General features: G+C 46.8%; 1 protein-coding gene across 4 annotated transcripts in view; it reads right to left on the bottom strand.

Moving 5' to 3' along the window:
* Positions 1-15874, bottom strand: part of MAST2 (microtubule associated serine/threonine kinase 2) — a 258930-nt gene extending 243056 nt beyond the window's left edge. For all 4 annotated transcript variants that reach the window (XM_025371095.1, XM_025371105.1, XM_025371113.1 and 1 more), the window contains exon 1: positions 15401-15874. In XM_025371095.1, coding sequence (XP_025226880.1) covers positions 15401-15577 — 177 coding nt within the window. In that variant the 5' untranslated portion in view covers positions 15578-15874. The remainder of the gene's footprint in view (positions 1-15400) is intronic.
* Between the last annotated feature and the right edge of the window lie 8195 nt (positions 15875-24069).

The following is a 24069-nucleotide window of genomic DNA, read 5'->3' as shown; positions in this document are numbered from 1 at the left end:
CCCAGAGATATTGAGGGACAACTGCAGCAGCAAACAGACCTGAGGGACTGAATGTTGAATACAGGCGAGGTTAAGAAAAAAATCAAACACAACCTCCAGTTTTGTTCTGGTAAATGAGTGAATGGTAGTGCCATCCATTGACATGAGGAAGACTGGAGAAGCAGCAGACTAGAAAGTGAAAATCAAAAATTCATTTTTGGACATGTTAGGTTTGAGAGGTCTCTGAGCTATCCAAATGAAAATGTTACACAGACTATTAAAAATAGGAGTAGGGCCAGGCACAGTGGCTGATACCTATAATCCCAGCACTTTGGGAAGCCAAGGCGGGCAGATCACCTGAGGTCAGGAGTTCGAGACCAGCCTCACCAACATGGAGAAACCTAATCTCTACCAAAAAATAAAAATCAGCCAGGCGTGGTGGCATATGCCTGTAATCCCAGCTATTCAGGAGGCTGACGCAGGAGAATCGCTTGAACCCAGGAGGCAGAGATGGCAGTGAGCCGAGATCCTGCCATTGCACTCCAGCCTGGGCAACAAGAGCAAAATTCTGTCAAAAGAAAAAGAAAAAAAAAATAGGAGTAGGGCCAGGCCCAGTGGTTCACGTCTGTAATCCCAGCACTTTGGGAGGCCAAGGCAAGTGGATTGCTTCAGCCCAGGAGTTCGAGACCAGCCTGGGCAACATGGCAAAACCCTGTCTCTACAAAATACATAAAAATTACCTGGGCACGGTGGCCTGCACTTGTAGTCCCAACTACTTGGGAGCTGAGGTGGAAGGATCTCTTGAGCCCAGGAGGGCAAGGCTACAGTGAGCCGTGTTCATGCCACTGCACTCCAGCCTGGGCAACAAAGGGAGATCCTGTCTTAAAAATAAAAGGAGAAAGGTCAAGCCCAGAGAAATACGTGTAGGCATTGTCAGCACACAGATGGAATGTAAAGCAATAGAATCTGATGAAATCACACAAAGCGGAACGCATGTAGAAACAGAATAAAGACTGAACCCTTAGAAACTCTTCCAACAAGACAGTAAGAAAATCAAGAGAGCATGATCCCAGAAGCCAAATGATGAAATGATCAAACATGTCAAATACAATAGATTAAGTGAGATGAAGACTGAGAACTGACCACTGGATCTGGCAATGTGGCACTAACCTTGGCAATCAGTGGAAGGAAGAGAAAAGGCCGACTGGAATGGGTTCAAGAATAGGGGGAAAGGAGGCCAGGCATGGCGGCCGATGCCTGTAATCCTAGCACTTTGGGAGGCCGAGACAGGCGGATCACTTGAGGTCAGGAGTTCGAGACAAGCCTGGCCAACATGGTGAAACTCCATCTCGACTAAAAATACAAAAATTAGTTGGGCGTGGGCCAGGCACAGTGGCTTGCACCTCTAATCCCAGCACTTTGGGAGGCCGAGGTGGGCAGATCACGAAGTCAGGAGATCGAGACCATCCCGGCTAACATGGTGAAACCCCGTCTCTACTAAAAATACAAAAAAAAAATTAGCCAGGCGTGGTGGGGGCACCTGTAGTCCCAGCTACTTGGGAGGCTGAGGCAGGACAATGGCATGAACTGGGGAGGCGGAGCTTGCAGTGAGCTGGGATGGTGCCACTGCACTCCAGCCTGCGCGACAGTGCGTCGGGGGGAGGGGAGGAGGATTAGCTGGGCGTGGTGGCTCATGCCTGTAATCCCGGCTACTCGGAAGGCTAGGCATGAGAATTGCTTGAACTTGAGAAGTGGAGATTGCAGTGAGCCAAGATCATACCACTGCACTCCAGTCTGGGCGACAGAGTGAGACTCCGACTCAAAACAAAGAATAGAGGGAAAGGAAATAGAAGCAGAAGACACAGACAACTCTTTTAAGGAGTTCTGTTATAAAGAGCAGCACTCATCCGGGCGTGGTGGCTCACGTCTATAATCCCAGCACTTTGGGAGGCCGAGGTGGGTGGATCACGAGGTCAAGAGTTTGAGACCAGCCTGACCAACATGGCGAAACCCCGTCTCTACTAAGAATACAAAAATTAGCTGGGCACAGTGGCGGGCACCTTTAATCCCAGCTACTTAGAAGGTTGAGGCAGGAGAATCTCTTGAACCCGGGAGGCAGAGGTTGCAATAAGCCGAGATCGCACCACTATACTCCAGCCTGGGCGACAAGAGCGAAACTCCGTCTCAAAAAATAAATAAATAAAGAGGAGCACTCTCCTATTTTTAGACAATTATTTCATACCATTGGTCTTTCGCCTGAAGTACTGCAATAGGCTCCCAAGTGTTCTCTCTGCTTCCACATTCCCATTTAGTCAATTCTCTATAGAGCAGCCAAAGAGATTAAAATGTTGAAGCATGTGACTCCTCTACTCAAAACTCCCCAATAGCCTCCTATCTCATTCAAGTGTAATCACTAAAATACTTAGAACAGCCTATAAGACCCTTCACAATCACTCTTCACAATCCAGCTCTCCTCTACCCAACTTTCCTTCTGAGCTCTTCTACTATTCTTCTTATCCCACTCCAGCCACACTGGCCTCCTGCTGTTCCTCAAACACGAACCTCAGAGGTGGAGGTATGCTTCTATCTAGGCAACCTGCTATTCCCTCTACCCAGTACACTCTTCCCTTAGATAATCTAAATGCCTCTCTTTAAATGGCTCTCTTTGTCACATCCTGAATTCAGGTCTTTACTCAAATATCTCCTTCTCAGAGATGTCTTTCCTGACCCAGCTATTTAAAACCAAAATCTCCAGTCACTCTGTATCTCCCCTCCTGTTTTATTTTCTTCATAGTATTCATCAACGTATACTAAATATTTTGCTCATTTATTTTATTATCTAATTCCCTCCACTAAAATAGAAACTTCACGAAGGCAGGGATCTGTCTGCCTTTTTCACTGCTATAATCCCAACACCTGCCCTCCCAAAAAAAAATAAAACTTGTTGAATCAAATGAATGAATGAGAGGGTTATAAAGTTAATGACAATTTCTTAAGATGGGAAATATTACAGTACGATTGTAAATTGACAAGAATCACATAACAGAAAAAAACTCATGACACAGAGGTATGGAGGGATAATTGCAAAAACAAAATTTTTTTCCCTTTTTTTTTTTTTGAGACAGGGACTCACTCTGTCACCCAAGCAGAAGTGCAGTGGCGCGATCTCGGCTCACTGCAACCTCCACCTCTTGGGCTCAGGCGATCCTACCGAGTAGCTGAGATTACAAGTGTACATCACCACACCCAGATAATTTTTGTATTTTTTGTAGAGACAGGGTTTCACCATGTTGCCCAGGTTGGTCTCAAACTCCTGGGCTCAAGCAATCCACCCACCTTGGTCTCCCAAAGTGCTGGGATTACAGGCGTGAGACACCATGCCAAGACAAAAAATAAAACTCTTAATAAGATGTAGAGGTTGGCCTTGTATAGAATTAGAAATAGGTTACCCACAGCAACAAGAGGGCAAAGAATATGCGTACAGGCAAGGCGCAGTGGCTCACACCTGTAATCCCAGCACTTTGGGAGGAGGCCAAGGCGAGCAGATCACTTGAGGTCAGGAGTTCGAGACCAGCCTGGCCAACATGGTAAAACCCCGTCTCTACTAAAGGAATACAAAAAAGTAGCTGGGCGTGGTGGCGCACACCTGTAATTAGTTGGCCAACATGGTGAAACCCCATCTCTACTAAAAGAACACAAAAAATTAGCTGGATGTGGTGGCACACGCCTCCCAGCTACTGGGGAGGCTGAGGCAGGAGAAAACTTTGAGCCCAGGAGGTAGGCAGAAGTTCCAGTGAGCCAAGATCACGCCACTGCACTCCAGCCTGGGTGACAGAGCCAAGATTCTGTCTCAAAAAAAAAAAGAAAGAAAGATAAAAAAGAATATGGGTACAGATCCAGGTAGGTTGATTCATTTGTAATGGGAGCTTATGGAAGTTACCTTCTAATTTGTCTTTTTTTCCCCCTCAGTGAAAAAGGAAACAAGAACATCAACTGACATAAAGAAGACAGTGGCTGGGCGCGGTGGCTCAAGCCTGTAATCCCAGCACTTTGGGAGGCCGAGACGGGCGGATCACGAAGTCAGGAGATGGAGACCATCCTGGCTAACCCGGTGAAACCCTGTCTCTACTAAAAAATACAAAAAAAAAACTAGCCGGGCGAGGTGGCGGGCGCCTGTAGTCCCAGCTACCTGGGAGGCTGAGGCAGGAGGATGGCGTAAACCCAGGAGGCGGAGCTTGCAGTGAGCTGAGATCCGGCCACTGCACTCCAGCCTGGGTGACAGAGCGAGACTCCATCTCAAAAAAAAAAAAAAAAAAAAAAGAGTGAGTGTTGAAAGCATGAGGAGAAATAAAGATTGAACTATGATTTCTGAGTGGAAAAGTTGGCTGCGTGTGGTGGCTCACACCAGTAATTCCAGCACTTTGGGAAGCCAAGGTGAGGGGATCCCTTGAGACTAGGATTTCAAGACCAGCCTGGGCAACACAGGGAGACCCTGCCTCTATGAAAATAAAAAATAATAAAATTAACATTTTTAAAAGAGTGGAAAAGTGAATGGACAAGGGAAATGTCACAGGATTAACTGTCAGTGCTGACAGAGTCCTTGGGGTTCATGATCACTAATTTAATGTTAGCATGGTTGTGTTTTTCTGCAGTCACATTCAGCTGCTTAGATACAGGTGCAGAGCAGGCAGAGTAGGTTTAATCATGGTTGGGGTCTTGCCAGGCAGTATGACAGAGGGGAAAGAGACAGACAAGCTGAGGGTACATGGGCAAGAACGATTACGATAGTCCATGAAATGTTAAGTTCAATAAGGAGGAAAGTACAAGCATGAATTGACTGATAATGAAAAGATAGTTTAAAAATATATATATATACACACACACATATACATACACATATTCTAGAGCTGTACAATTTTGGGAAAAAAAATTCTAACGGGTAAAAACTGGAGAGATAGGAGATAATATGACAGTCAGAGTGCTGCAAGCTCAAAACTAAGATTTTTAGGGCCGGGCGTGGTGGTTCATGCCTGTAATCTCAACATTTTAGGAGGTCAAGATGGGAGGATCACTTGCGTCCAGGAATTTGAGACCAGCCTGGGCAACATAGTGAGATACTATCTCTAACTTAAAGAAAAAAAAAAATATCCAGGCATGGTGGCATGCACCTGTAGTCCTAGCTACTCAGGAGGCTGAAGCAGGAGGATCACTCGAGCCCAGGAGTTTAAGGTTGCAATTAGCTACGATAGCATCACTATACTCCAGCCTGCACTCCAGCGTAGACAAGAGAGCCAGAACCTGTCTCAACAAAACAAACAGGCCGGGCACCAGGGCTGACGTCTGTAATCCCAACTCTTTGGGAGGCCGAGGCAGGCAGATCACCTGAGGTCAGGAGTTTGAGAACAGAATGGCCAACACAGTGAAACTTCATCTCTAATAAAAATACAAAAAGTAGTCAGGTGTGGTAGCACACACCTGTAATCTCAGCTATTTAGGAGGCTGAGGCAGGAGAATCACTTGAACCTGGGAGGCAGAGGTTGCAGTGAACCAAGATCATGCCACTGCACTCCAGCCTGCGTGACAGAGCGAGACTCCGTCTCAAAAAAAACCCTAAGATTTTAGTGGCGGAACAATTGTTGGTAAAGATAAAATGTACCTAATGAACATGGAACTAGGAGGCTCAAGTTGATGTCAATTTTCCCATCAATTAGGTACTGCACATCCACTGTATTCACAGCTCTAGTACAGAGAAAAGGAGAATACTTGGGAGTTAGCAATGAGGTCCAATACTAAAATTAAAAGGTGGTAAACTACACTTCATTAATAGTGCATTGTGTGTAAGTCCTTATTCTCTAGGCCTCTAGCCTCTGCTCTCCACTCCTAGCCTCACGATTTCCCTTGAGGACTTTTTCCTCTTCCACCGGGGATAGCCATTGATCCAACAACCCCAGTTTTCAAACTCCTTTGGAACCCCAAGTATGTGTATTAATGATGAAAAACAACAACTACTGATGAAAAGAAATAATTACGAAGGTACTATAGGGGTTTCACCAAGAAAGTACAAAATTAGGAGGCAAATTTATCAAAGAATGAAACAGCAGCTAAGACCAGCAATAAGGGAGACGTACTGACTGCAATATATGGCTTTCTCTGATAGTCCCAACCCAGGGAACGGTGAGTGACTAGCAGTTGTTTTTTTTTTTTTTTTTTTTTTAAAAAGGCCGGGCACAGTGGCTCACATCTGTAATCCCAGAACTTTGGGAGGCCGAGGTGGGTGGATCATGAGGTCAGGCATTCGAGACCAGCCTGGCCAACATAGTGAAACCCCATCTCTACTAAAAATACAAAAAATTAGCCGGGCATGGTGGTGGGCACCTGTAATCCCAGCTACTCAGGAGGCTGAGGCAGGAGAATCATTTGAACCTGGGAGGCGGAGCTTGCAGTGAGCCAGGATTGCACCACTGCACTCTAGCCCGGCGACAATACGAGACTCCATCTCCAAAAAATAAAATAAATTTTAAAAAAGCTTACAGATTGATCTTTAGGCCAAGAGACATCCAGTTGAACAAAGATGGGAAAACTCTGTAAGCACATGTGTCCCAACCTCATCAGGGAACATTTGCCAACCTGCTTCAGCCAGCATAGGCTCTCTGCTCCCAGTACTTTTGATGAAACTAAATATTTCAAAGTTAACAGCTTTTCAGGAGCTAGCCCTTACCCATACCCTGGATAAGAAGGAAAGGAGGTCTAATAAACTTTTGCATTGAAACCTCAGAAGATTTCTCAATGCTCATGTCTCAAACAGCATCCTATCCTCCACACAGTTGCCAGAGTAATCCAACTAAAACACAAGTAAGAATATACTGTTCCCGGGCCAGGAGCAGTGGTTCACACCTGTAATCCCAGCACTTTGGGAGGCCGAGGCCAGCGGATCACCTGAGGTCAGGAGGTCGAGACCAGCCTGGCCAACATGGTGAAAACTCATCTTTACTAAAAATACAAAAATTGGCCGGGCGCAGTGGCTCAAGCTTGTAATCCCAGCACTTTGGGAGGCCAAGGCGGGCGGATCACGAGGTCAGGAGATCGAGACCATCCTGGCTAACACGGTGAAACCCCGTCTCTACTAAAAAATAGAAAAAAACTAGCCGGGCGAGGTGGCGAGCGCCTGTAGTCCCAGCTACTCGGGAGGCTGAGGCAGGAGAATGGCATGAACCCGGGAGGCAGAGCTTGCAGTGAGCCAAGATCCAGCCACTGCACTCCAGCCTGGGCAACAGAGCGAGACTCCATCTCAAAAAAAATAAAATAAAATAAAAAAATTAAGCCGGGCACAGTGGCTCACACCTGTAATCCTAGCATTTGGGAGGCCGAGACGGGCAAATCACGAGGTCAGGAAATCGAGACCATCCTGGCTAACACGGTGACACCCCGTCTCTACCAAAAATACAAAAAAAATTACCCGGGCCTGCTGGCGGGAGCCTGTAGTCCCAGTGACTCGGGAGGCTGAGGTAGGAGAATGGTGGGAACCCGAGAGGCGGAGCTTGCGGTGAGCCAAGATCACACCACTGCCCTCCAGCCTGGGTGACTGAGTGAGACTCCACCTCAAAAAAAAAAAAAAGATACAAAAATTAGCCGGGCATGGTGGCATCCCAGCAACTAGGGAGGCTAAGGCAGGAGAATTGCTTGAACCCGACAGGTGGAGGTTGCAGTGAGCCAAGATTGCGCCATTGCACTCCAGCCTGGGAGACAAGAGCAAGACTTCATCTCAAAAAAAAAAAAAGAATATACTGCTCCCGATTAGACAGGGTGGCTCACACCTGTAATCCCAACACTTTAGGAGGCCGAGCAGGGTGGATTACTTGAGGTCGGGAGTTCAAGACCAGCCTGACTAACATGGAGAAATTCCATCTCTACTAAAAATACAAAATTAGCCAGGCGTGGCGGCGAATGCCTGTAATCCCAGCTACTTGGGAGACTGAGGCAGGAGAATCGCTTGAACCCAGGAGGCGGGGGTTGCGGTGAGCCAAGATCGCGCCACTGCACTCCAGCCTGGGTGACAGAGCAAGACTCCATCTCAAAAAAAGAAAGAATATACTGCTCCCCTACTTATCCGTCTTTTTTTATTTTTTCTTTTTTTGAGATGGAGTCTCGCTCTGTGGCCCAGGCAGGAGTGCAGTGGCGCAATCTTGGCTCACCGCAACCTCCACCTCCAGGGTTCAAGCGATTCTCCTGCCTCCACCTCCCAAGTAGCTGGGATTACAGGCGCCCACCACGCCTGGCTAATTTTTATATTTTTAGTAGAGACGGGGTTTCATCATGTTGGCCAGGCTGGTCTCGAACTCCTAAACTTAGGTGATCCACCTGCCTTGGCCTCCCAAAGTGCTGGGATTACAGGTGTGAGTCACCACACCTGGCCAATTATCCTTTTATATCATACTAAAGACCCTCTACAATCAAGGCTTCTTTAGTGTCTAATTTAGCATTTATGCCTTCAACGTAAAGCTCTGGGTCTGGCAATACCAAGCTGAGTATAGTTCGCTATACATATTATGCAGCTTCCCTTCTATGTGCTTTCTGCCTTATGCTTTTCCCAATGTACTAACCCTGTAATACAGAGGAAAGAGGTTCTGATTTCCATTAAAATAATTTTTTTAAATTCCTGTCACACTGAGAGTATTTTAGGAACTAAAGTTGGACTCATCTTCTCCTATCCCCAAAAATATTGTATTTCCTTTACTTCCTACTCCTATCATACAACCATTATTACTCAAATTACCAAAATTCAAAATATTTGAATCATTCTCCATTCATTCATTCAATAAATAATTACTGAGCACCTATTGTGAGCAAAGCCTTTGGCTCTGCATTGTTAGATAACATTATGACATAGTTCTTACCTTCAATAACATGCAACTTAGAAATGAAATACAAATGAACACAGAGGACGAAAGTGCTAAAACACTGATTCATCCTTTCATTCAGCAAATATTTATTCAGTATCTACTTTATATGCCCAGGAATGGATCAAACAATGTGTTACAGAAACAAAATGAGATAAGACTACTTATTAAGCACCTGCTTATTATGTGCTTTCCAACCATTTTTGCATTTAATCTCTTGGAATCTAAGCTTTCATTTTTTAAACCACAGAATTTTGAGAACTGGAATTTCAGGACATTCGCAGATTTCCTGAAGCCCAATCAAGGATCCTCCAAGGATCCCATGTGGAAAAACAACCTTGCAGAAGAGTTTCTGTGTGTGTGTGTGTGTGTGGTGTTCTTTTTTTTTTTTTTTTTTTTTTTTGCTTTCTTTTTGAGACATGGTCTCACTCTGTCACCCAGACTGGAGTGCAGTGGTACCCTTGGCTCACTGCAGCCTCAGCTTTCTGGGGTCCCACACCTCAGCCTTCCAAGCAGCTGGGACCACAGGCATGCATCACCAACCCCAACTAATTTTTTGTAGAGATGGGGTTTCACCATGTTGCTCAGTCTGGTCTCAAACTCCCGAGCTCAAGTAACCCGCATGCTCAACCTCCCGAAGTGCTGGGATTACAAGCATGAGCCACCACACCTGGCCTCACGGAAGTTTCTGTGGCATTTGAGTTAGGCTTGGAAAACTGAGTAGAATTTTAATATGCAGAGGCAGAGAAAAAGAGCTTTTCAAACTGATGACTATCAAAGTGCCTAACAATAAACAAATACTTACTGAATGTCTATTACATACCAGTTAAAATACTAGAGGCTGAAGATACCATGATGAATAAGACAGCCTCAGAGGAATTCACTTGATTGACTTACAATCAATTAGGACATTGAGCAAATATCTATGTTTCTAATAAATACACAAATAACTAATGAGAGACACAAGATAATTTCAGTAATGTATGCCATGATCGAGAAAAACAGAGGGTCCTAAGGAACCAAGAGAAGTGGCATCTAACTTTGACTCTTCTAACAAAAAGTGCTAAGTATCAAGTAGACCTTGAATGCCAACATCTCCAGGCTTAATTCTATGGGTAATAAGAAGTTAATAGGCCGGGCGCGGTGGCTCAAGCCTGTAATCCCAGCACTTTGGGAGGCCGAGACGGGTGGATCACAAGGTCAGGAGATCGAGACCATCCTGGCAAACACGGTGAAACCCCGTCTCTACTAAAAAATACAAAAAACTAGCCGGGCGAGGTGGCGGGCGCCTGTAATCCCAGCTACTACTCGGAGGCTGAGGCAGGAGAATGGTGTAAACCCGGGAGGCAGAGCTTGCAGTGAACTGAGATCTGGCCACTGCACTCCAGCCTGGGCGACAGAGTGAGACTCCGTCTCAAAAAAAAAAAAAAAAAAAAAAAAAAAAAGAAGTTAATAAAGGTATATGAATATAGAGAAATGAAATGAACATTTAACAAGTATTTATAAAGCACTTACCATTAGCCAGAGAGGCAATGAGTTCCAATCTTTTGTTAATAGAACATGAAATATATTAGAGGTTAAAAGACTGAAGACTGAGTAAATACACTTAAGATACTGCAACAACCAAGAGTAAAGCTTATAAATATGGAATTAAGGTAGTGACAATGGGAATAATGGTTTGAAAGATTTCATGAAGGTAGAATCGAGAGAACCTAATGCCAGACTGGCTAAGGGAGTCAAAGGAGAAGGAGAAGTAAAAGATCACAGATGTGGGCTGGGCGCGGTGGCTCACGCCTGTAATCCTAACACTTCGGAAGGCCGAGGCAGGTGGATTGCCTGAGCTCAGGAGTTTGAGACCAGCCTGGGCAACTCGGTGAAACCCCGTCTCTATTACAATACAAAAAATTACCTAGCCATGCGCTACTTGGGAGGCTGAGACAGGAGAAATGCTTGAACCTGGGAGGCGGAGGTTACAGTGAGACGAGACCGGGCCACTGCACTCCAGCCTGGGCAACAGAGCAAGACTCCATCTCAAACAACAACAACAACAACAAAAAAGCCATGGATGTAATTTCATGTTTGATGACAAAAAGGAAAGATACAGAGAGAAGCACATTTCAACAGAGAAATTATTCTATTTTCATGATACAGTAAACCACTGACCTTCTGGAAATCCAAGTCCTACATCCTGATTAGAACTTATTCCTAAATACCAGTATAATAAAAAAGTATAACAAGCACTGTTCCACGTCATGAGAAAGGGAAAAAAAGGTATGTGTGAGATGTAGATGCTTGCTGATCAGTTGGGCTCTTACTACCCAAATAAATAGAATTCAACCAGTCTCCACACACACAATGAAAATTTTGGCCTTTTTAAAATCATAAATTATTACAAATTATGAACTTTCAAGGTCACTATCAAATTATAAAAATCACAAATGTTAGGCCGGGCACAGTGGCTCACACCTGTAATCCCAGCACTTTGGGAGGCCGAGGCAGGTGGATCATCTGAAGTCAAGATTCAATATCAGCCTGGCCAACATGGTGAAACCCCGTCTCTACTAAAAATACAAAAATTAGCCAGGCATGGTGGCAGGTGCCTGTAATCCCAGTTACTGTGGAGGCTGAAGCAGGAGAATCACTTGAGCCTGGGAGGCGAAGGTTGCAGTAAGTTGAGATCCCACCACTGCACTCCAGCCTGGGCAACAAAGTGAGACCCTGTATCAAAAAAAAAAAAAAAATTACAAATGTTAAGAACACAAATGATGAGTCTATGGTGGAAATGTTAAGCACAAAAATGGAAATGTAGAGCTAAGGAAAGAGGTCACACCTAAAGAGACTCACCTCACTTTACAAGGATGTTCTATGACATAATGCCATAAATAAAGAGGACTGCAGACCCTTGTTCTACATCCTCAACATCTACAAACAGGGTGAGCCTGCTAAATAGAGTACAATAAAGGATCAAGCTAAGGACAGAGGACATGTCCTCAAGGAACATTTAGGGAACAGGAAGAGAAAACAGACAAAGACACATACAAGAGAGCAGTCAGAGAAGCAGTAACAGAATGGATATTATAATACGAAAAAAAAGAAAACAATGTCAACAAGGAACACACAGTCAACAGTGACAGTTCACAGAGGTCAGACAAGAGGAGGAAAAGACTATCAGATTTAGTAATTTAAAGGTTCCCAGGACTTTTACATATTTATCTCTGTAACTATTTCACAATGAAAACTTTTCACAAGTAGCCATGAATTACATTATAATTTGAAAAACAAGCCGGGCACTCATCCCTGTAATCCCAGCACTTTGGGAGGTCAAGGTGGGAGAATTACTTGAGCCCAGGAGTTCAGGCTAGCCTGAGCAACACGGTAAGATACCACCTCTACAAAAAATAAAAAATTAGGCTGTGGTAGTTCAGACCTGTAATACCAGCACTTTGGGAGGCCAAGGAGGGCAGATCATCTGAGGTTAGGAGCTCGTGACTAGCCTGGCCAACATAGCGAAACCCCATCTCCACTAAAAATACAAAATTAGCCAGGCATGGTGGTGCATGCCTATAATCCCAGCTACTCGGGAGGCTGAGACAGGAGAATTGCTTGAACCCGGAAGGCAGAGGTTGCAGTGAGCCGAGAATGCACCACTGCACTCCAGCCTGGGTAAAAGAGCAAGACTCCATCTCAAAAAGAAAAAGAAAAAGAAAAAATTAGCCAGGCATGGTGGTATGTGCCTGTGGTCCCAGCTACTTGGGAGGCTGAGGGAGGAGGATCACTTGAGCCCGGGAGTTCACGCTATGAGCTATGACTGCACTACTACACTCCAGCCTGAGTGAGATCCTGTCTCAAAAGAAAAATAAGTTTTAGTAACCATCACAATACATTCACACAATGGAAAATTACACAGCAATGAAAAAGAACTGTTTCTACAAGCAACAACATGGATAAGTCTCAAGACGTGATGTGGGCCGGGCGCGGTAGCTCAAGCCTGTAATCCCAGCACTTTGGGAGGCCGAGACGGGCAGATCACGAGGTCAGGAGATCGAGATCATCCTGGCTAACACAGTGAAACCCTGTCTCTACTAAAAAATACAAAAAACTAGCCGGGCGAGGTGGCGGGCGCCTGTAGTCCCAGCTACGCAGGAGGCTGAGGCAGGAGAATGGCGTAAACCCAGGAGGTGGAGCTTGCAGTGAGCTGAGATCCGGCCACTGCATCCCAGCCTGGGCGACAGAGCGAGACTCCGTCTCAAAAAAAAAAAAAAAGACATGATCTGAATGAAAGAATTTGGTCACAAAAGAGTAGACTATGATTCCATTTATATGAAGTATTAGTTCAAAACAAACCTATAGTGACAGAGGTGGTGAGGAAGGTTACATCTGTAAAAGGGTAGCGCTAGGAGAAAGCTACAGGGAGCATTCCAGGCTACTGGGAATGTTCTCCATCCTCATGTGAGTTATGATCATACAGGTACTCATTCTGTAATATTTCATGGACTGAATGAACCTTTGATTTGTCAAACCTCAATAAACAAGTAATCCTACACAAAAAAAGGTTTTGGTGACCTTAAAGACATCAAGTTTTGGGAAAGTATAAGTGAAGAAGCCAAACCATATTAGGGATGTATACAAGGTGAGGATGCTAAGACACTGAGTACAAACTCATTTTTCAAGAAGGTTGCTGGGGAAACAAGAGATAACAAAGTAGTTTGGGTAGGTTACACAATTCAGGGCAATTACGTTGTTTTGTTTTTATTTGTGATATAAAACAAAGAGAACAACAAGGGTCTAACGCAAACAAAAGAGGATGAAATCAAGGACATAAGTAGAGAAATTAGCCTCAGAGAGGAGGATGAATACTTCTTTCTCTGAGACTGAAGCTAAGGATGAGTAAACACAAAAATCATAAAATAAAGAGGAGGGAAAAATCAAGTAATCTTGAACTCTTCCATGAAATATGCAGTAAGGTCAACTGGACAGGTATACTGAGACAGGAAAGGATCTGGACTTCAAGTTCATTTTACAAGTTTTGACTAGATGATACTGTAAAGAATGTAAAAGACAAGTAGTAGGCACACGGGGGGGTAAATTACAGCAAGAGGACAATGCTCAGCAGCTGGAAGCAGGGGCAGAGATGGTCAATGGTGCAGTCTCCTCAGGGCTCAGTGGGGAATAAGAGGTGGAAGAACAAAACAGGGGAAAAGTCCAAGGGCTACCTAGCATGGTATATAATTTTTAAAGCGTCTAAAGGGCCGGGCACAGTGGCTCATGCCTGTAATCCCAGCTCTTTGGGAGGCCGAGGCGGGCAGATTACCTGAGGTCGGAGTTCGAGACCAGCCTGGCCAACATGGTGAAACCGTGTCTCTACTAAAAATACAAAAAAAATTAGCTGGGCATGGTGATGGGCACCTGTAATCCCAGCTACTCGGGAGGCTGAGGCAGGAGAATAGCCTGAATCCAGGAGGTAGAGGTTGCAGTGAGCCGAAATAGCACCACTGCACTCTCGCCGGGGCCACAAAGCGAGACTTCGTCTCAAAAAAAAAAAAAAAGTGACTAAGGAAAATGCCAATTATCTGAGAGAAAAGAGGTAAGAGACCTATAAGAAGTCTTAAAATATTCAAGGATGAAGTCACTAGGATTCCGAATAGAACTGAACAAAAGGAAAGCTGTCACTAGAGTTCATTACTACAGGACATTTTTTTGCAAATCCAACAAGACCAAGGATCACTTATTATCGTTTCACTAAACTTACTACCGCTACTAGTGGCAGCTTCTCCTGCCTGATAAAACTGACCTTTATCCCCTACTCATAAATACACCTACTCTTGACCAATAAATTATATAAACACATCCTGTTCATTCAGAAACTCCATGAATATTTATATGCTGCTGTGTTTTCCCAATAATGTATTTCAGTGGAAAACTAGAAGGCAAACGATAGATCTACGAATTCTGTTCACAAAATTGGGCTTAAGACTGCTCACATGCAGGTGTTTCACACGTGCTTTCTTGTGAAATAGATGGTTGGTAAAGAGAGCCTTAACAATGATTGTGAACACACTGGTACAAAAGTATAATGATGGCCAAATCAGAGAATGCTTGGGAGTGTCATCCGTTTTTACAATTTTAAGGACAACCTCTAGGAAACAGGATAATACTATATCAAATTGACTTTCCCCATCTTACACTATTTACTCCTACGGATAACTCAACGCCTCTTTCGTAAGCCTACTCGTTGCAGCTCACACACTCAGCCCACATTCCAGCGTCCTTTCGCCCCATCCAGAACCCCTGACTACCTCCTGCACCAATTTTTCATCTTCTGCTCCCCCATTTCCAATTCAACCCCAGGCCACCACTTCCATTTCTCCACTCCCCATCTCTCGGCCTCCCCAGACCTCCCACTCCTCCCCCGTAACTATTCAGACCCCACCCCTCCAAAGCTCCAGCCCGGGTCCTCCCGCCGGAGATCCCCTCCCCCACGGCTTCCATTCAGGTTCCCCCGCCCGGATCCCAACCCGCCCTACCTGCTCCTTGCCCTCGGGCCCCACGGGGCCCGTCCGCTCCTCTAGCCGCTGCCTCCCGGGCGGCGCTCGCCGGCGCGGGGGCAAGGACTGGGGCAGCTCCGCCGCCCGCTGAACTCCATCCTCCCGGCGGTCGGGCAGCGGCGGCTGCGGTCGATCGCGGCAGCGGCTCCGCTTCATATCTGCAGCTGGGGCCCGCGGGCGTCAGCGCCGCGACTGTCCCGGCCCCGCACTGCCCCGGGCCGCAGCGCAGCCGCGCCAACCACCGCCCGCGGCCACCATGGCCGGGCGGACGCCCGAAGCCACCGACCCCAGCCAGCGGCGCCTTCGAGCCTTCTGGGGCCTCGGGCGCCGCGACCTTCTCTGCGCTCCTCACGGAAGAGACAGCATCGCTGCCGCCCCGCCTCGCCACCCGGCACACGCTGGGCAGGCCACCCGCCGCCGGCTCAGCCGCCTGCCTACAGCCAGCCTCCGGCCGGCCCCGCCCCTCACGCGCGCGCACCGGGAGCCCGCCCGCCACCTCCGGCCGCGCGCCGCCTCCCGCGCACGCGCCAGGGAACGGTCGCTAAGGACCCGCCCGTGGCCCTGGCGCGCAGTCGGAGGACCAGAAGGGGGCGGGGCTCTCGGCGCGCCGGCAGCGGCTGCGGACTCCCATTGAATCTTTCATTCATCCATTCATGAAATTGCCGGGCCAAGCTCAGTGCTGGGGACCCAAAAATGAGTTCGAGTCCATCGGTGTCCTCAAGGAACTAGGGAGAGAGGGGCCGGGAGCAGGAAGGAGACAGAATAACACAACTAATGGAATAGAAGGCTAATGCGTGCCATTTTATTTAGTGCCTGCCAACCCTCACCTAATTCTCACATCACACTTAGGAGGCAAATCTGCGCATTCTCATATTACAGATGAAGACACTGAGGCGAAGTGAAATGCACCAGGTCACCCAGCAAATTAGTGATCAAACTAGACGTAATTCTGGCTTTTCTGTCCCTTTCCACTGTGTTTGCTCTTTCCGGACAGTAAGACAGTGTGGAAACGCCTATAAAAGTGGAAAAAGTGATGGATTCCTTCTGGGAGGAGGAAAGGACAAAAAAGGCATACAATGAAGTCATCGTGTAGAGCCCAGCCCAGTCTGCTGTGGCCTGGGTAGCCTGACCTGCTGCCTGCAGTGACTCATCTGCTCAGCAACATGTGGTGGTAGCTCAGCTCTGGCCTCCCTCTGGCTTCAGCTGGTCTGCCACATGTTGTGTTTTTCCTCTTTTGACCTAGAAGCCTTGCCTAAAGCCTTCACTGATTTGTCCTGGGCCTCTTCCCTAACCCCTTTCTGAGTAGTAAAAATAGCCAACACTGTGGAGTGCCCACTGGATACCACACACTATGCATTCAATTCACATATACACAAACAAGAAGTTGTATTTCCATTTTACGGTTGAGGAAATAGGCTGAAGTTATATAATATGCTCAACATCACACAGCTTATAAGTCCAGAGCCAGGACTCAAACCCAGGTCTCTCAGATGCAGACAGAAAGACAGTGCGGAAACTCCTATAAAAGTGGAAAAAGTGGGGGCCGGGCGTGGTGGCTCACGCCTATAATCCCAGCACTTTGGGAGGCCGAGGCGGGCCGATCACGAGGCCAGGAGATGGAGACCATCCTGGCTAGCATGGTGAAACCCCGTCACTACTAAAAATACAAAAACATTAGCCGGGCGTAGTGGTGGGCGCCTGTAGTCCCAGCTACTCAGGAGGCTGAGGCAGGAGAATGGCATGAAGCCGGGAGGGGGAGCTTGCAGTGAGCCGAGATCACGCCAATGCACGCCAGCCTGGGAGACAGTGCGAGACTCCGTCTCAAAAAAAAAAAAGTGGAAAAAGTGATGGATTCCTTCTGGGAGAAGGGCAAGACACACATAACCAATGTGCTCTAAAGCCTGTCACCAGCCTGCTCCTCTATTCCCTGCCCCAGTTCCTCACCACCCATCCAGTTACCTCAACCAGAAACCTGGAAATCATCCTGGACTCCTTCCTTGTCCTTTCCTCACATCCAATAAATGAACAAGTCTTATTGCCTCTATAACCTCACTATCTCTCCAATCTGCCTCCTCTTTCCATCCCATTGGCACCACCTCAAGTCTCATCTTCCCTCACCTACTTGACTGGGAAAGGCTTCTACCTGGTTCACTTATACCAGTCTCATTGTCTTCAAACTCATCCTTCAAAAAGCCCTCACAAGAATCTTCCTATATGTTACTCGCTTGCTTAAAACAGTTAAATGGGCTGGGCACAGTGGCTCCCGCCACTTTGGGAGGCCGAGGAGGGCAGATCATGAGGTCAGGAGATCAAGACCATCCTGGCTGACACAGTGAAACCCCGTCTCTACTAAAAATACAAAAAAAATTAGCCGGGCATGGTGGCGGGCGCCTGTAGTCCCAGCTACTCAGGAGGCTGAGGACCACATGAACCAGGGAGGCAGAACTTGCAGTGAGCCAAGATCGCGCCACTGCACTCCAGCCTGGGCAACAGAGCAAGACTGCATCTCAGAAAAAAAAAAAGAAAGAAAGAAAAAGAAAAAAGCAGTTAAATGAGGCCGGGCACGGTGGTTCACAACTGTACTCCCAGCACTTTGGGAGGCCAAGGCAGGTGGATAACGAGATCAGGAGATCAAGACCATCCTGGCTAACATGGTGAAACCCTGTCTCTACTAAAAATACAAAAAATTAGCCTGGCGTGATGGCGGGCACCTGTAGTCCCAGCTACTCAGGAGGCTGACGCAGGAGAATGGCGTGAACCTGGGAGGCAGAGCTTGCGGTGAGTCAAGATCGCACCACTGAACTCAAACCTGGGCGACAGAGCGAGACTCCATCTCAAAAACAAAAACAAACAACAAAAAAAAAACCAGTTAAATGAATCTCAAGATAAAGTGTAAACTTACTATGGCTGGCAAGGCCACCCAAATCTGGCCTCTACCTCCCTCTCCTCCTATTAATCCATGCTGTGACAACTATTTATAATTATTCCAGGTACATGTACAGGGCCTGTCACATCCTTAGTTACAAACAACAGAAACAACTCTGGCTATCCTAAACCTAAGGGGTAATTTCTTAGAAGGCTACATAGAATGGATCACAGAGCTGAACAGAGACAGAAGAAAAAGGCCTATGAAACTGGTAGGAAACAAGGAGCCCCCACAGACTGCACCTCAGGGACAATCTCAGGACACTGCTATCACAACCACCAGGCAATGAGCTGTGCTGCTACTGTGCACCCCTGCAAAATAATTCTAACCTTCTCTTCATAGTTGCATCACCATTACAGATCAACAGTCTCTGACAGGAGAATCCACTGACTCAGCCTTGGTAACTTAAGGACCAGAACCCATTCTATCTTCTCACCTTCCATATTGCGACTGCAACAGTTATTGGGCAGACAGACTCTAAGCTAGTCCTCCTGCTCTACCTGTCTCCCAGTATTTTACACCTTTATGTAATCCCTTCCCATGAATGTAGATGAGGCCTGAGACTTGTTTCCAACCAATAGAATACAAAAAAAAGTAATGTAATATCATTTCCTTGATTATGTTATGTTATATAAGATTCTGTCTTGCTAGAAGACTCACTCTTGCACTCCTAATGGCCTTGAAAGCAAGCTGTCGTTCTCTGAACTGCCTATGGAGAGGTCCATGTGGCAGGAAACTCCAGGCAACCTCTAGGATAGCCTCTGGCCCAACAGCACCAAAACAAAAAAAAGTCTGTAGGTCCAATCCTACAAGCAGGAAGAAACGAATTATCCTAACAATGAGACTAAGCTTGGAAACAGGCCCTTCTCCAGTTGAGCACCCAGATGGGAACACAGCCCACACAACTTGGTGGAAGCCTGATGAATCCCTGAAGCAAAGACCCAAGCTAAGATATATCTAGACAGAAACTGTGAGATAATAAATGCATGTTATGTTAAGCTTCTCAGTTTGTGGTAATTATATATTTGTATTACATGGTAATACAAAAGTAATACAGCCAGAAACCTTCTCAGCCTCCCATCAACCAGAAATGGCAACGTGACACAATGTGGCCCACATCCACTTTTTTTTTTTTTTTGAGATGGAGTCTTACTCTGTTGTCCAGGTTGGAAGTGCAGTGGCTCAATCTCCACTTACCACAACCTCCATCTCCCAGATTCAAGTTATTCTCCTGCCTCAGCCTCTGAGTAGCTAAGATTACCGGTGCATGCCACTGCACCCGCCTAATTTTTGTATTTTTAGTAGAGACGGGGTTTCTCCACATTGGCCAGGCTGGTCTTGAACTCCTAACTTCAGGTGATCTGCCCACCTTAGCCTCCCAAAGTGCTGGAATTACCGGCGTGAGCCACCACACCCCGCCCCACCTCCACTTTTATACTTGTCTTCACCAGCTCGGTAAGTGACAAGTCAATTTTTTTTTTTTCAGTTGCTCAGGCCAAAACCTTGGAGTGATCCTTGAGTTCTCTCTTTCTCACATACTTCATATCCACTCCACTAGCAAATCCTGTGCAGATTAGTAGGATATTATAATTAGCTGAGAGAGAGGTGATTGTGACTAGTACTGAGACAAGGATGGCAGGGAGGGACGAATGTGGGTGGACTTTAGAGAGATCCAGAAAGTAGAAACCACAGGACCTGTTAACTGCATCAAGGGTGCAGAGAGAGAAAAAAGCCCTAGGAATGGTTTCCAAGTTTCTGGCTTGGACAACTGAGGCAGGGAACAGAAGAGGGAAAAAAAAGTGTGAAAGATTATGGTCATTTCCATCTTAGATGTGTTTGCTCTGAAGTGCCAGTGAGATATCCAAGTGAAGATGTCTATTAAGCTACTGGTTACACCAGTGTAGTGCTCAGAACTGAGGGCCACCCATAGTTAGATGTTTAACCGATATGAACAATACCACACTCTTAGAATATAAATATGATCACATTACTTATCCTTATTCTAGTTAGGCCCCTTATGTCATATTATTAGGAAGCCTAGTATCTCCTACTTAATTATGTAAGAACTCCAAGATTGTTTTATATTCTAAAAGGTAAGTATGGGCTGGGCACCTTGGCTCATACCTGTAATCCCAGAACTTTAGGAGGTGGGACGATCACTTGAGCCCAGGATTTTGAGACCAGTCTAGGTGACATGGAAAAATCTCATCTCTACAAAAAACACAAAAACTAGCTGGGCATGGTGGCACATACCCATAGTCCCAGCTATTCAGGAGGCCAAAGTGGGAGGATCATTTGAGCATGGGAGATGGAGGTTGTAGTCAGTCAAGATCATACGACTGCACTCCAGCCTGGGTAACAGAACGCGACTCTGTCTCAAAAAAAAAAAAAAAGTAACTAGGTAAGTATAGCACTTATCTATTGTTATTTAACAAACTATCTCAAAATTTGTGGCTTAAAACCACCACCATTTATTTAGCTGACAATGTTGTGAGCCAACTGGGCTGTTCTTATGGTCTGGTCCAGTTTATCTAATCACTGCTGGACTTGCTCATGCATCTGCAGTCAGCTGAGGACTGGCTCGCTGGTGGCTAAGTCATCTAGAATGGCTTCTGTCACATATATGGTAATTGGCAGGCCATCGACCACGGCAGTGGGAATGACTAACCCATATATCTCTCACCATCCATCAGGCTTACTTGGACTTCTTCACATGACAGCAGTGGCAGGGGAATCCCAGGACGAGAAAGAGACAGCAAGTCACAATGTGAAGGCACTTTTCAAGTCTCTGTTGATGCCACATTAGCAACTGTGTCATTGCCAAAGCAAGTTATAAGTCACAATGCAAGTCATTGCCAAAAACACTGGGGGGAAGAACTTGCGGCTATCTTTGAAATCTACTTAAGGAAGATCAGTCCAACTTCCATAGTCACAGTCAGCTAGAATTAGATCAGTCCATTTGTGTCTGGAATTGGTGGGTTCTTGGTCTCATTGACTTCAAGAATGAAACCGGGGACCCTCATGGTGAGTGTTACAGTTCTTAAAGATGGTGTGTTCGGAGTTTACTCCTTCAGATGTGTCTGGAGCTTCTTCCTTCTGGTGGGTTCATGGTCTCACTGTCAGGAGTGAAACTGCAGACCTTCATGGTGAGTGTTACAACTCTTAAAGGCAACACGTCTGGAGTTGTTCGTTCTTCCCAGTGGGTTCGTGGTCTCGCTGGCTTCAAGAGTGAAGCTGCAGACCTTCACAGTGAGTGTTACAGCTCATAAAAGCAGCGTGGACCCAAAGAGTGAACCAGCAGCAAGATTTACTGCAAAGAGCAAAACAACAAATCTTCCACAGTGTAGAAGGGTACCCCAGTGGGTTGCTACTGCAGGCTGGGGCAGCCGGTTTTTATTCCTTTATCTGACCCCACCCACATCCTGCTGATTGGTCCATTTTACAGAGAGCTGATTGGTCCATTTTGACAGAGTGCTGATTGGTGAGTTTACAATCCTTGAGCTAGACAGAGTCCCAAAGTGCTAGTTAGCTAGATACAGAGTACCAATTGGTGTATTTACAATCCTTGAGCTAGACACAGAGTCACAGAGTGCTAGTCCTCCAAGTCTCCACTAGGTTAGCTAGATACAGAGTACCAGTTGGTGTATTCACAAACCCTGAGCTAGACACAGAGTGCTGATTGGTGTATTTACAAACTCTGAGCTAGACACAGAGTTCTGATTGGTGCATTTACAATCCTTGAGCTAGACACAGCATGCTAGGAGGAAAAGTTCTTCAAGTCCCCACTAGCTTAGCTAGACACAGAGTGCTGATTGGTGCACATACAATCCTCCTGCTAGATATAAAAGTTCTCCAAGTCCCCATCCGGTTCAGGAGCCCAGCTGGCTTCACCCAGTGGATCCTGCATAGGGGATGCAGGTGGAGCTGCCCGCCAGTCCCAAGCCACGCCTACACTCCTCAGCCCTCGGGCTGTCCCTGGGACCGGGCGCCCCTCGGTCGGGGAGGCTCAGGCATGGAGGAGAGACCCGTCGGGGAGGACTGTCAGGGAGCCCACCGCAGAACGGGGGGAGCTCAGACATGGCAGGCTGCAGGTCCCGAGCCCTGCCCTGCGGGGAGGCAGCTAAGGATTTGAGAGCAGCGCCCTCGGGCCGGCACTGCTGGGGGACCTGGCACAACCTCCGCAGCTGTTGGCCCGGGTGCTAAGCTCCTCACTACCCTGGGCCGGCAGCGGCTGCCGGCGGCTCCGTGTGCGGGGCCCACCGAGCCCGCGCCCGCGCCCACCGGAACTCACACTGTTCAGCGAGCGCAGCCGCGGTTCCCGCCCGCGCCTCTCCCTCCACACCTCACCACAAGCAGAGGGAGGAGGCTCCGGCCTCAGCCAGCCCAGAGAGGGCCTCCCACGGTGCCGTGGCGGGCTGAAGGACTCCTCAAGCGCCCCCAGAGTGGACGCTGAGGCCGAGGAGGTGCTGAGAGTGAGGGCTGCTAGCACATTGTCACCTCTCACATTGACATCTTTGTTCCCTGGGACCATGTTATGGACTGAATGTTGGTGTCTCCCCTAAATTTGTACATTAAAGTCCTAACACCTAGTGTGGCTGTATTTGGAGACGAGACTTCTAAGGAAGTAATTAAGCTTAAATGAGGTCTTAAGGGTAGGTCCCTAATCCTAGGGGATTAATGTCCTTATAAGCAGAGACACCAGAGCACTCACTCTCTCCTAAGGCACATGCACTGAGGAGGGCCGTGTGAGAACATAGTGAGAAGACAGCTGTCTACAGGCCAGGAAGGGGGCCCCCACCAGAATCCAAATTGGCTAGAACCTTGATTTTGGATGTCTGGCCTTTAGAACTGTGAAAAAAAAATAAATTTCTGTTGTTTAAGCCACCTAACCTGTGTTATTTTGTTGTGGTAGCCCGAGCAGACTAATACAAACCACATAACATTGCTTTCAAGAAAGGTCCTTCCAATCCAACAGAGATTTTTTTGAAGGAGGACAGTTTCCCTCAGTACTAAGCTCAGTCAAGGATGCCCAGACCAGAGTTCTCATAATTGAAGCTTAGTCCTCCACTTTTTCATGTCCCATGCATAGCACAGTCATCTCCCAGGGAAACAAGTAGCCCCAGCACAAGTTCTCCCAAGAAGCCCACTTATTAGGGACCTTCCACTCTTCCTGTTAAACACTCAGTGTAGAAGGGGAGGCCGCCTGCCGTGGCTCGTGCCTGTAATCCCAGCACTTTGGAAGGCAGAGGCAGGTGGATCACGCAGTCAGGAGATCGAGACTATCCTGGCCAACATGGCAAACTGTATCTCTACTAAAAATACAAAAATTAGCCAAGCGTGGTGGTAGGCACTTGTAATCCCAACTACTCGGTAGGCTGAGGCAGGAGAATCACTTAAACCCAGGAGGCAGAGGTTGCAGTAAGCCAAGATCACACCATTGCACTCCAGCCTGGTGACAGACTAAGACTTCGTCTCAAAAAAAAAAAAAAAAAGGGATAATTATGCTCCCTTTCCTTAGGCAATGATTACTTGCTAATCCTCTTAATGGAGATTACCCTCGGTGTTTCTAGGGGGCTGGGAAATATACACATACCCTCCTGGAGAAGGCTGCTTTCAGTGATTCTAACACGCTCTGCTCTTCTAAGACTCCCTAGGTAGTTCAAAAGGGCCCACATTACTCTTCGAAGAGTCAGCTTTGGGCTGGGCACAGAGGCTTACACCT

The sequence above is a fragment of the Theropithecus gelada genome, chromosome 1, assembly GCF_003255815.1.
Source record: "Theropithecus gelada isolate Dixy chromosome 1, Tgel_1.0, whole genome shotgun sequence".
NCBI classification, from domain to species: domain Eukaryota; kingdom Metazoa; phylum Chordata; class Mammalia; order Primates; family Cercopithecidae; genus Theropithecus; species Theropithecus gelada.
Note: the sequence above shows the minus strand (reverse complement) of the source record. Positions and strands in the feature narration are given on the sequence as shown.